General features: G+C 44.1%; 1 protein-coding gene across 2 annotated transcripts in view; it reads right to left on the minus strand.

Annotated features, from left to right (window-relative positions):
* LAMB4 (laminin subunit beta 4) overlaps positions 1-12,958 on the minus strand; it is a 60,272-nt gene that overhangs the window by 34,647 nt on the left and 12,667 nt on the right. The window contains exons 4-11 of one of the 2 annotated variants that reach the window (XM_053406117.1): positions 11,141-11,273; positions 10,231-10,304; positions 7,283-7,471; positions 6,640-6,703; positions 5,019-5,233; positions 2,945-3,065; positions 1,849-2,037; positions 212-391 (exon numbers count right to left, since the gene is read on the minus strand). In XM_053406117.1, the coding sequence (XP_053262092.1) occupies positions 212-391; positions 1,849-2,037; positions 2,945-3,065; positions 5,019-5,233; positions 6,640-6,703; positions 7,283-7,471; positions 10,231-10,304; positions 11,141-11,273 (1,165 nt within the window). Of the gene's footprint in view, positions 1-211; positions 392-1,848; positions 2,038-2,934; positions 3,066-5,018; positions 5,234-6,639; positions 6,704-7,282; positions 7,472-10,230; positions 10,305-11,140; positions 11,274-12,958 lie in introns of those variants that run through there. The other variant, XM_053406118.1, reaches the window with a different exon arrangement.

A 12,958-nucleotide genomic window follows, 5' to 3' on the forward strand; every position in this document is an offset into this window, starting at 1 on the left:
TCTCCTGCAGGAGCAGGGGAGGAGGACCATGCAAACTTTAGGGCAGTGTTCACCAGCATGCTTGCATTTGCCAACACCTTGAACCAAGGTTTGTTTCAAACTATGGCTTAATGCGACATATAGACTGAGCCACAGTTTTAAGGCAGGTGTGTTCTGATACTCAAAGCCTTTAATGGGGAGGAGGAGGAGAAAGAAAGAAAGAAAAACATACGCTGACAGCCCAGAGGATCACTTCCACTCAGCCCATAGTAGTTTGGCTTGCACTTGTCGCAATGAACTCCTTCGACGTTTTCCTTGCAGTGGCATTGGCCAGCAGTGGTTCCAAGAAATGGGTCTGTACGATCCTCACACAGCCCATTGTACAATGTACCTTCAGGGTCACATTCACAAGCTATGGACAGATAGGCAGTCACAGATGTAAGTGGAAAGCAGTTAAATGGAAGCATTCACAGGCCAGAAATGTTCGCGAGTCATTGCAATAGTCAGCCTTGATACGGCTAAGCTCACCCCTATACCCTTTTAGTGAAAAGCTCAAATTTAATATACGTTTGCCTAGGGAAAGGGTTGAATTATGAATTATTTGAATTATGGTGCTGGAGGAGACTCTTGAGAGTCCCACAAGAAGATCAAACCTATCCATTCTGAAGGAAATCAGCCCTGAGTGCTCACTGGAAGGACAGATCCTGAAGCTGAGGCTCCAATACTTTGGCCACCTCATGAGAAGAGAAGACTCCCTGGAAAAGACCCTGATGTTGGGAAAGATGGAGGGCACAAGGAGAAGGGGACGACAGAGGACGAGATGGTTGGACAGTGTTCTCGAAGCTACCAGCATGAGTTTGACCAAACTGCGGGAGGCAGTGGAAGATAGGAGTGCCTGGCGTGCTCTGGTCCATGGGGTCACGAAGAGTCGGACACAACTAAATGACTAAACAACAAGGGAAAGGGTCTGAAACTAATATTACAGAGCAGTCGACTCCTTGACTGTAACAGAATATGAAACAGCACAATTGCGAGGAGTGCAAATTGTACGCATTTTTATACTCCTGTGGAGTCAGACCTCCAAATCCAAACAGGATGAATATGATGAAACAGGGATAATTTGCCAGAAAAAAAGATTGAGTGTGGAATGAAATACATGGGCCATGTTTAGGGCCTACCTTGTTGTCTTAAGGAAAGAGGAGCCCTATTCAGGCAATACAACCACAAAGGAGCAATATAAGTACAGAGATGGGATGAGATGACATCTTTAGCTTCTTCCATTGCACAGCTCCTTCCAGTTTACCTGTGTTCTGTACCAGGGAGCCTTTTCTATTTATGGAGGATCCATGTGCAACAAAGAACCCTGGAAGACCCCAACTTCGTAACACAAATGGCAGAAAAGGCTCTCCATTGCAGAAGTAGCACTAGAGTATGGGGCAATATAAGAAGCTATGATGAAGCCATGCTCCACTCTAGAATTTTTCCACTTGCGTTGGCTGCTCATGGCTAGAGGGGATGTTGACCTATGTCTTCCTCCCAGAACTCATTTTTTGGTACTCTGCATCTTAAAAGGTCTTTAAGAACAGAGGTGTTTCCCATTGCATATGTGCCTGATCATTCCTAATCTAGTTCAGATTTCCCACATTTTCTAAATCAGCTCATGTACAACTTGCTGGTCTATCGCCGATACGAAATACTTGATTTGTAAGCAAATGCCACGAGTTGGAGCCAGACTGTGCAAACTGAATTTAGATCCCATTGAGATCAATGGGACGAGTAAATTGTTGCTTTCAGTAGGAATGGCATTTGACTAACTGAGTCCTGGGTCCAGCTCTATGGGTCATCATCTAGGGAAGGTCACACACTTACGGATACATGCACGAGGGTCCGAAATTGTCCTCTCTGGATCTTGATAAAAGAAAAGCTTGCAGCGATCACAGTGCTGCCCCATGGTATTATGCTGACAATCTTCGCATACCCCACCACTGATGCGGTTATTAGAAAGGTACACGGCCATATCAAAGTGGCAGCTTTCAGAATGACCATTGCACTCACACTCTGAAACAGAAGACAAAAACAGAGGCATACGTATGATGTAGACAGGAACAGGGACACCGTGAACCCAATCCCTTAATGGTATGTTCATCCAAGTATATGAAAAACAGACTCTGAATTCTACCATCGACCATAACATCCTTCTGGACCGTCTTGAGGGGCTGGGAGCTGGGGGCACTGTCATACAGTGGTTCCACTCCTTCCTCCTGGGCCGTGTTCAGAAAGTGGTGGAGGGGGATGAGTGTTCAGACCCCTGGGCTCTAACTTGTGGGGTGCCTCAGGGTTCTGTCCTCTCCCCCATGCTTTTCAACATCTATATGCAGCCGCTGGGAGAGATCATCAGGAGGTTTGGGCTGGGTGTTCATCAGTATACGGATGATACCCAGCTCTACCTCTCTTTTAAATCAGAACCAGTGAAGGCGGTGAAGGTCCTGTGTGAGTGTCTGGAGGCGGTTGGAGGATGGATGGCGGCTAACAGATTGAGGTTGAATCCTGACAAGACAGAAGTACTGTTTTTGGGGGACAGGAGGTGGGCAGGTATGGAGGATTCCTTGGTCCTGAATGGGGTAACTGTGCCCCTGAAGGACCAGGTGTGCAGCCTGGGAGTCATTTTGGACTCACAGCTGTCCATGGAGGCAGAGGTCAAATCTGTGCCCAGGGCAGCTGTTTACCAGCTCCATCTGGTACGTAGGCTGAGACCCTATCTGCCTGCTGACTGCCTTATTATTATTATTATTATTACTCTAGCTTCAATAACTTTGCATGAGGAACCGTGGATAGCTCTTAAGTGGAGAGGCACTTTCAACAGAGAGTTCAGCCTATCAATGCACAGCACTTCCAAGCACCGCACGGCGATGGCCGATTGCTACTTGCAAGACTGATAACAACGAAGTAAATCACTTTGAGGTACTTTGGCAAGCATTTTCCTGCGATCCTTCTGCTGGCCTCCAGGGAGCATCGTTGTAGAAATCTTTGCACCTCTCACAGGACAAGCCGTCTGTGTTGTGCTCGCAGAGGCAGCTCCCATGGACCTGCAGCATGTCAACAACAAATTAAAAACACAGAGTTATCACACGTGCTTTTCTTTCCTGGGATGTGATTCAACAGAAATGTCTCTCGTTCATGTCCTGCAGAAATTAACTGGGTGTGCATAGCTCAGTTGGTTAGAGTGTGGTGCTGAGAACACCAAGGTTGCAGGTTCGAATGGGAAAGCTGCATGTGCCTACATTGAGGGGGTTGGACTGGCTCAGTGGTGTCCAAACATTTTTCAAAGAGGGCCAGATTTGATGAAGTGAAGGGCCGTGAGGGCCGACCAAAGGGCCAACCAAAGTTGTTGACCTTTTTTTAAGGATTGAAGAGTTGAGGTTTTTTTTTTATTATTTTACCCCAAAGTTGTTGAGTTTTTTTCTCAAAGATATGATCCTTCAGATAGGCTTCACCAGAAGTGTTCCAGTTTTGCACAACACATCTTCTGAGCAAAGGACATCTATCCAAGCGACATGATCTTGGCAATTTAGCAGCAGTGCTCTCAGGCGTCCACAAGGATTTGCGCCAATTTTTCTCACCCACAAAAATGGAAGGTTTCCCTGGGTGAGGAACCTCGTGGATTACATTTGTCACATACTGTTCACTGCTTCTTATCCAAATCTTTATCGTCTTTTTTATAAGAGCGACCTCTTCCTAAGGTAATCAGCCCAATCTACACTCACATAGGCAGCATCATAATGGGGGAATTCCAAGATCTCTGCTGGATCACAGTCAGCTCTCAGTTCTGGCAGCTAAAAGGGGAACTTCTCAACTTATTGATGTAAACCTCCAAAATGTATTTTGTATACCGTATTTTTCGCTCTATAAGACGCACCAGACCATAAGACTCACCTAGTTTTTGGAGGAGGAAAACAAGAAAAAAAATATTCTGAATCTCAGAAGCCAGAACAACAAGAGGGATCACTATGCAGCGAAAGCAGTGATCCCTCTTGCTGTTCTGGCTTCTGGGATAGCTGTGCAGCCTGCATTCGCTCCATAAGACGCACACACATTTCCCCTTAGTTTTTAGGAGGGAAAAAGTGAGTCCTATAGAGCAAAAAATACGGTAGTTAAGTTCCTACCTCTATTTTCAGTACATTTTTTTTTTTTTACTTTATTGCTATGGCTAGCGGCTGATGCAAATAAAGATTCTTCTGATCTGATCTGGCCATCAACACATACAAAAAAGGGTCATTATCAGCAAGGTTGGAGAAACCCCCCTGAGGTTTGTAGAAGTACAAAATGGTGGTGTTGGGGGAAGCAGTCCAATGAAAACTAAGCATGATCAGGGCCCACAGAATGCCGATTTAGGCTTGATACATGCTATGCTTTTAAACCACATTCAAAGCACATTTTCTCCCTCAAAGGATTCTGGGCACTGTAGTTTTTTATGGGTTGCTGGAATTGTAACTCTGTGAGGGGTAAAATTATAGTGTTCAGAATTCGGCAGGGGGTGGGAGAGTAGAGAAATAGTCTTTCAATGTGCTTCAAAGGAATAGTGCAGACACAATCTTACTTTTAGTGGTAGTGTTACAGAAGGGAACAGAAAAAATTAATTAATGGAATGGAGTATGTTGGGAGAGGGCATTCGTGACTGGCTGGCTGGCACCATGAACAGGAGCACTTCACGCAGGAACATTTTGCTGCAGGTTGCATTTGTAGAGGAATAATTTTTACATTTTTAAATCACTGGTCACTTCCCTCGCTCTTTCTTTCTTATACAAGCTATTCTAGGCAAGTTAAGAATTATTGCATTGATCTATAGAGAAACAATTCAAGTCTACACACAGCACTGGCTATTAACTGAATTATATCCACATAATTACAGCTGTGGCATTTCCCTGCTATTAGCAAAATATGATCTAACTACTCTTAGGAATATCTTTGCAGTACCTAACAGAAGCTGGATTCTTTTTGCCTCTAATAAAGTGTCAAGAATGAGAAGATTTGTGACGTACCATTCCAGGCTCATGGAAAACATCACCCCTCAGATTTTGCACTGGGCCACAGTAGCTGGCGTGGCCATTGCAAAAACAGCTTCCGCGAACTATCATCTCATAAAGCGCATAGTAGTATTTTTCCAGAGGATCACGCCGCTTTTGTCCGAGTAAAGTATCGCCAAGCGTGTGAAGCTTAGTAAAGTTTATTCTCAGGTTTGTTAAGGTAATGAGCTCTGTGAACAAGGACAAGAAATAATTGGTTAATTGGCCTCAACATTGAGTTGATGCAATTCAAGCACAACAGCAGAGATCATTCAGGGTATGACTTAAGGGTTAATTCTGTTATTAGAGGGTGGAGGCGGAGGTGTTGCTTAGCAACCAGGCAGAGTGGCATGGTCTTTGCTGAGCTAGCGCATGTTCTTTTTTTTTAATATTTTTTTTAGGATTTTCTTGTTTTACAGAAGTGTAATGCCTCGTATTCCCCCCCCCCCCATGTAACATTTTTACAAATCCGTTTCATTTCTTGAGGCATTAGGGGGAGAAGGAAAAAAAAGGAAAAAGAAAGGGGGTGGAGGGAGGGAAGATGGATGGGGGTGGGGTCGGGGGCGATGTTCCTATTATGCTTAATGTATGTAGAGTTTGGTGTCAGCGTTGTTTGTGTTGTTCACTTGTGTTCCTTTGGTGGTGAGAGAGTTTGGGGTTGGCCTAGGGTGTGATTGTTTGTTTGTGATTGGCTGTGGTGATCTTTGTTTTCGTGTGTGAGTGAGGTGGGTGGGTGTTTTGGATCAGGTTAGCCATATTGATTTGTATGCTGTTGGTGGATTATTGTCATTGTCTTGTTGGGCTGTGTATGTGATAAAGGGGAGCCATGTTCTGATTGGATGTCTCCCTGCTATGTACAAGGTCTGAACTGAGAAAGGCAAAACCTCTCTGTTTCTTTCTCCTCAAGTTCTATGCCGTTTTTGTTCAGTTTTGCGCAGTAAAGTGGTTTTTTTTCCTTTTCTCTCTGAACTGTCTGTTTTATTTATGCGATTTGCTAACAATGTGAACATACAATGCTGCCTTATATACCAAGTCAGACATTTGTCCCCACCATGCCTAAGACTGAATACTTCAGATGGCCATGCCCTCCAGAGTCTTATCCACCCTTTCTACCTTGCTCCATCACAAAATTCAACTTGGTACTTTCTGTGTAAAGCAGGTGTAGGGAAAATTTGGCCCACTTGTTGCTAAACTACACTCCCATCAGCCACAGCAAGCATGATCAATGGCCAGGGATGATGGGAGTTGTAGTTTAGCAACATCTGGACTGTTAAAGGTTCATCACGCCCAGTTTGCTACTGAGCTTTGGCCCTTTCCACTTAAAATACCCAAGTATAGTAGCTCTACCATAGTTGTAAACATGCCAATCTTCGCTGAAGGCAGCAGACTGCCATGACAGTATACATTTAGGGGTAGCCAAGGTGGTATTATTTCAGATGTTGTTGGACTTCAACTTCTATCAGCCCAGGCAGCCTAGCAAGCGGTCAGGGGAGATCAGAGTTCGAGACCATCAATATTTGGATCTTGGCTATTTCTGCATTAGTATTTTGCATGAAAGCAAAAGAATTTTTAAAGGCATTATGAAACTCCAAACTACCTTGGATGTATGGGGCGTAGGGATCTTCTATTTCAAAGCTGGGATCCAGAGCTTTAAAAACAACCTGTAGAAATGCAATGAAGATTTATGCTGTCATTGTAAAAGTAAATGACTTACCGTATTTTTCCGTGTATAACATGCCCCCATGTATAAGACGACCCCTATTTTTTGGGACCGCAACAAAGAAAATTGGGGAGATATTGCCTAGAGTTGTTCAGTTTTTGGGGGTGGGGTGGGGAGATTGCCCAGAGTTATTGAGCTGCCAATCGCTATACAGCTTGCCCTCAGTGAAAATCGCACACATCGCCGCGGCCACCAATCGTCTGTACAATAGCTGCCAAAAATCAACACCCAATTGCCACAGCCACAGCAAATCGCCAGCAACCAATCACGCGCCCAATTGCCGCTCCCAATCTCCTGCTGGCTGCTGCCACCAATCGCCTGTCTGCTATCCGTGTATAATACAACCCACAATTTTTGCCTATTATTTCAAAGGAAAAAATGTCGTCTTATACACAGAAAAATACGGTAACTGGAATATGTTCTTACACAAGAAATGCATAGCTAAGGACTACACCACTGAAGCCGAAATAAACATTAAGTCTAATCCTTACGATGAAATGAACTCGAAGAGCAGGCATACCTCCCCTTCAGTAGAGGGCTCGATATCCGAATATCTTGAGTCACAAACAACATCTCCAAGAGTGGTGGCTGGCCTCGAAGGAATATCAGGGAAAGAAGTAGCACAGTCTTGCGCAAAATATCTAAATACTTTCCAGGTTTGACCATAATCTGTGGAGCGCTCCACCAACATTGCTGCAGGCCGAAAGGTCTGTGAAGAGAGAGAACTTCATTCAGATCACTCCCACCATAATGGCCACTTCAGTCCTCAGTGGCACCAGGGGGAAAACCTGCATCTGTGGACTCCCAGATGTGTCCTCATTTATAGTGAGCTTGTCTTGGGCAGGATTCAAATTCTGACATGCCACTACAAATGTTTCTCGAGCATTCGCTAAATTATAGCGAAGCTACCCAGCGATAGATTTTCCTTCCTCAGCTCCATGTCCAAACTCAAATTATCTAAGAGTTATGTTAATTTTAAATTCCCAGTTGTGTTAACAATGGTTTCATGTTAATTAAAGTGACTCTTAAATAATGTGTTTTATAAAGGATATAAAATTCCTATTTATTGCTGCTATGATGAAAAGCCACTGAAACGAATAAAAAGAATACCCCCTCCTTTGGCAATCCTCACAGAACTCTAGCCCGATGGTTGCCATTAATCTGATTTGAATTAATTTTATAATGAAATGATTTTAGAATGTTGTATCATTTTACTGTTGTTAGCCGCTCTGAGCCCGGCTTCAGCTGGGGAGGGCGGGATATAAATAAAATATTATTATTATTATTATTATTATTATTATTATTATTATTTACAATGGCATACAAAATAATAATAATAATAATAATAATAATAATAATAATAATAATAATATGCTTATCAGTGGATGAACATGACTGGCTTGCCATAGACTGCCCATGCTTGGAACTCATCAAGGTTTTGATTTGTTTCTTTGTTTAGCATTACCTGCTTCTCAATAGACATTCTTCGCAAAACTGTGTTACAAAATACACATCGAAACATAACCAATAAAAACAGAATTCAAAGCTACTTAAAACATATATTTCATAATACCAATAAAAACCAGCAAAGCAAGAGGGGGGAATAGCCCAGTGTAATTTAAACATACAAAACAAGATCACAACACCATTTCGACATCTCAGGTTACAGTTCACCACTGAATGCCATGAGAAAAAGTTGTGTCTTCACAAGACTTGTAAGGATTGAGGGATGGGCTTCTCTGCTTTCACCAGCAAAAAGGCCCTATTCCATGTGCCTGCCAGCCTAATTTTCTTTGTAGGCAGGTCTATGAAGCAGATCTTAAGGCATGGGCTGGTTGATTTAAACAGTTCTTTAAATAACTGGGTCCCAAACTCTTCAGGGCTTTGAAGTTCATCACCGGCACTTTAAATTAGGTCTGGAAGTGCCATTGTAACCAGTGGGATTGGTCCAATATAGATATAATATGTTCCATAAGGAGCCTAAGATTTCCTATTAAAACTGCAGAGTGGAAGGGGGAAAGGACCTTTTTCTGCCTCCCCACTTCCAGCTCCTGTCCGAAGACCCTCTTAAGAATATTAGTGGGGTGGGCAGGGAAGGACTAGACTGTGTGAAAAATGAACAAAATATTTTAGCTGCAGTTCATTCATTTTCAGCACCGTATTCTTGTTATAAAAAAGTGCACTTAGACATTCCATTGTCGCACCCACAACCTCGGTTTAAGGTGCCGTTTACCTCCTAGCTTTAACATCTCGGTTTCTAACACTGCCTCATGCAGAACACATTGTAGTAGTCAGGCCTGGCTATCACTAGTGTGCGGATAACTGAGACACTGTCCATATTCTCTTGAGAAGGGAAGGCAAGGCAGCTGAAGCTGATAAAAACCAACCCAGCTACTGCTGTTGCCTGGTAGCCTTGAGCTCAACAACACTGCTAAAATGCAAATTTGATCCTTGGGGGGGAATGTACTCATAACAACCCTTTATCTGGGTTTTCCCCACCCACAGCACTTCCATCTTATCTGGATTCATCTCAGTTTCCAACCCAAACTTGCCTCAAGGTGCCAATTCAGAAGTTCAACCGTCTCTTTAGGATGAGGAGATGGAAAAGAGATGCAATGTTGAGTGTCATCTGCATACTGATGACACTTCAACCCAAACCTCCAGATGACTTCCTCATTAAGATTAACAAAGTACGAAGATTTGAAGTCCAATATCTATCACATAATAGCCAATCCTTCACGTAATAACCAATGCCTCCATCTGACTCTTACTTAAACTCTAAAGGACAGCATATGCAAGGGTTATACTTATCCTAAAACAACACTCTGAGGTAATCTAAGCTCAGAAATAGCGACTGTCCCCAAATCACCCTGGGAGCTTCATGGGCAGGTGAGGATTTAAACACAAGTACTTTAGCCACAGGGACACGGGTGGTGCTGTGGGTTAAACCACAGAGCCTAGGACTTGCCGATCAGAAGGTTGGCGGTTCGAATCCCCACAACGGGGTGAGCTCCCATTGCTTGGTCCCTGTTCCTGCCCACCCAGCAGTTCAAAAGCACGTCAAAGTGCAAGTAGATAAATAGGTACCGCTCCGGCGGGAAGGTAAACGGTGTTTCCATGCACTGCTCTGGTTTGCCAGAAGCGGCTCAGTCATGCTGGGCACATGACCCGGAAGCTGTACGCTGGCTCCCTCGGCCAATAAAGCGAGATGAGCGCCGCAACCCCAGAGTCGGCCACGACTGGACCTAATGGTCAGGGGTCCCTTTACCTTTTTACTTTAGCCACAACACACAGATAGCACATTAAACAACAACATACATTGCACCTCTGTGGAACTCCTTGGGCACATTTCCTAGTCAACAATTCAGCCGGCTTGATTTTCCAAAGGAGTTCACATGGTTTAATTAAAGTCACTAGTCTATAAATCAATTTAAATATTACATGGTTATGTAGTTATGTGCAGGGTACCTTGAAAGTCAGGATAAGGTGGCTGAACTGAAACAGATTTTCTAAATCCAGCCTGATGCTGACATGGTCAAGACCTGAAATGGAATGAAAAAAGTGTTAAGTAGTACAAACTATCTATTTTATCTGATGAGTGTAGGATATGGCAAACTATACGAAAGAACATTAGGTGGAACACGGCTGGATCAGACCAAAAGCCTACCTTGGGTCCACAATCTTGTTTTTCACACGACCAACCAGAAGCACATGGGAAGCTCAGGAGCAGGAAGTGAGGGCAAAATAACTCTCCACTGTTGTAACCCAGCAGAGGCACCAGCTTATGAGGGTGATGGGGGAGCCTGACATTGTACAGTGGTATCTCTGGTTACGAACTTAATTCGTTCCGGAGGTCCGTTCTTAACCTGAAACCATTCTTAACCTGAGGTACCACTTTAGCTAATGGGGCCTCCGGCTGCCGCCTCTGCTGTGCAATTTCTGTCCTCATCCTGAGGTAAAGTTCAGAATAAATGCTCAATAAACAGCTGATGTAGAATAACCTCCTTGTAAAACTTTGTGCAAACAAATCAGGATGAATGCTCCATAAACAAGTCATCTGGAAATGACCTCTGGCTGTTTCCAGCCAGGTGTTTATGGTGAGTTTATGCTGACGTATGCAAGGTTTCTTTTTAATATTCACTCATTTTGAGCATAAACATGGGAGTCTCCCTTCAGCTTTAATCAAGATTTACCCTTTCCGTGAAGGGGGGGGAGAGATGTTTTTAAAAAACCTGTTTCCAATTACTTGTTTGCAATATCTGAATGACCCGTTCACAATATTAACCCCTCCATTCTGAACCCCCCTCTATAATGCGGCTGGAGGTCACAGTAAACTCAAATTAGTCTAAGAAACGAACACAAATGAAAAGCCACTCACCGTTTTCAGACTGCCACCACTTCTTTCGATCTGGCTCAAAAGTTGTGATAACATTTTCAATTAAGTGACTCTCAGCCTGGAAAACTGGATTATACGGGTATCTGGAATCACAGGTGAAACATTTCTGCTCATCCTAGAAAATGAATGGTAGGCAAGATGAATGGTTATTACGGCTACCAGTAACTCGTGCCCGGTGGACAACTGAAGCAGCAGTACAGGATCAGACAGCAAGCAACACCAACTACAGTGGTACCTTGGGTTAAGTACTTAATTCATTCTGGAGGTCCGTTCTTAACCTGAAACTGTTCTTAACCTGAAGCACCACTTTAGCTAATGGGGCCTCTTGCTGCCGCTGCGCCACCAGAGCACAATTTCTGTTCTCATCCTGAAGCAAAGTTCTTAACTTGAAGCACTATTTCTGGGTTAGCGGAGTCTGTAACCTGAAGCGTCTGTAACCTGAAGTGTATGTAACCCGAGGTAGCACTGTACTGACACTGTTGAGATGCTATTCCGAGAACTGGGAAGCATCTAATTTAGCTCTGAGCATAGGAGATCCTTGGAGAAATTAAGGAAGGAATGGGGAGATGGGCCGGCTTCCTAGATTGCAAATAGAGGCAAGAGGTTGCTTTAAGTGTTTGGGGTGGATGGGGCTAATCTGCCTTCTAGGAATATGAAAGGGATAAATCTGACCAACAACCCCCCCTCCCAGTGAGAGAAGTGGGCACTGAAGCCAAGATAAGAGATTAGACCGGTCCTTGTTCACTAATTCTCCTTTCTCCAGTACTGATTTCTGTGCACCAGCCTGTACAAAGGTAAGTAGCTTAGCCGGGGATATTTATCTGCTGCCAAACAGTGTAGGAAATACTGGAATTTGTTTGCTTGGAGTTCATAGGGAAAGTTCTATTGTATGCAGTGGGGTTTAGTACTGAATAAGCTTAAAGCTACAGTCCTATGCAGACTTAAGCGTGTACACCACTGAAACCAATAGGGCTTAATATTTCTGAATAAGCATGCATCAGATCAGGCTGCAAACAGCAACAGCCTCAGTTCTATTTGACCTCAGACAGTAAGTCTGAGCCCTGATTAAAAGGTAAAGGGACCCCTGACCATTAGGTCCAGTCGTGGCCGACTCTGGGGTTGCGATGCTCATCTCGCTTTATTGGCCGAGGGAGCCAGCATGAGTAAGCCACTTCTGGCGAACCAGAGCAGCGCACGGAAACGCCGTTTACCTTCCTGCTGGAGCGGTACCTATTTATCTACTTGCACTTTGACGTGCTTTCGAACTGCTAGGTTGGCAGGAGTGGGGGGGGGGGAGCTCACCCCGTCGCGGGGATTCGAACTGTCGACCTTCTGATCGGCAAGTCCTAGGGTCTGTGGTTTAACCCACAGCACCACCCGCATCCCTGAGTCCTGATTACAACTTGTTATATGGAAAGGGGCAGGGGAGATGCCTATACAGTGGTACCTCAGGTTAAGTACTTAATTCGTTCCAGAGATCCGTTCTTAACCTGAAACTGTTCTTAACCTGAAGCACTACTTTAGCTAATGGGGCCTCCTGCTGCTGCTGCGCCGCCGGAGCATGATTTTTGTTCTCATCCTGAAGCAAAGTTCTTAACCCAAGGTACTATTTCTGGGTTAGCGGAGTCTGTAACCTGAAGCGTATGTAACCTGAAGCGTATGTAACCCAAGGTACCACTGTATTGTAGCTGAGGATGATTAAAAAACAACAACCCTTCAGTGCTCCTAGTCCAAACAGGAGACCTAAGGATATGTCATAAGATCAACTATTCTTATCTCAACTATTTTTCTCTCTCTTTT

This window comes from Podarcis raffonei, chromosome 10 (assembly GCF_027172205.1).
Source record: "Podarcis raffonei isolate rPodRaf1 chromosome 10, rPodRaf1.pri, whole genome shotgun sequence".
NCBI lineage: Eukaryota > Metazoa > Chordata > Lepidosauria > Squamata > Lacertidae > Podarcis > Podarcis raffonei.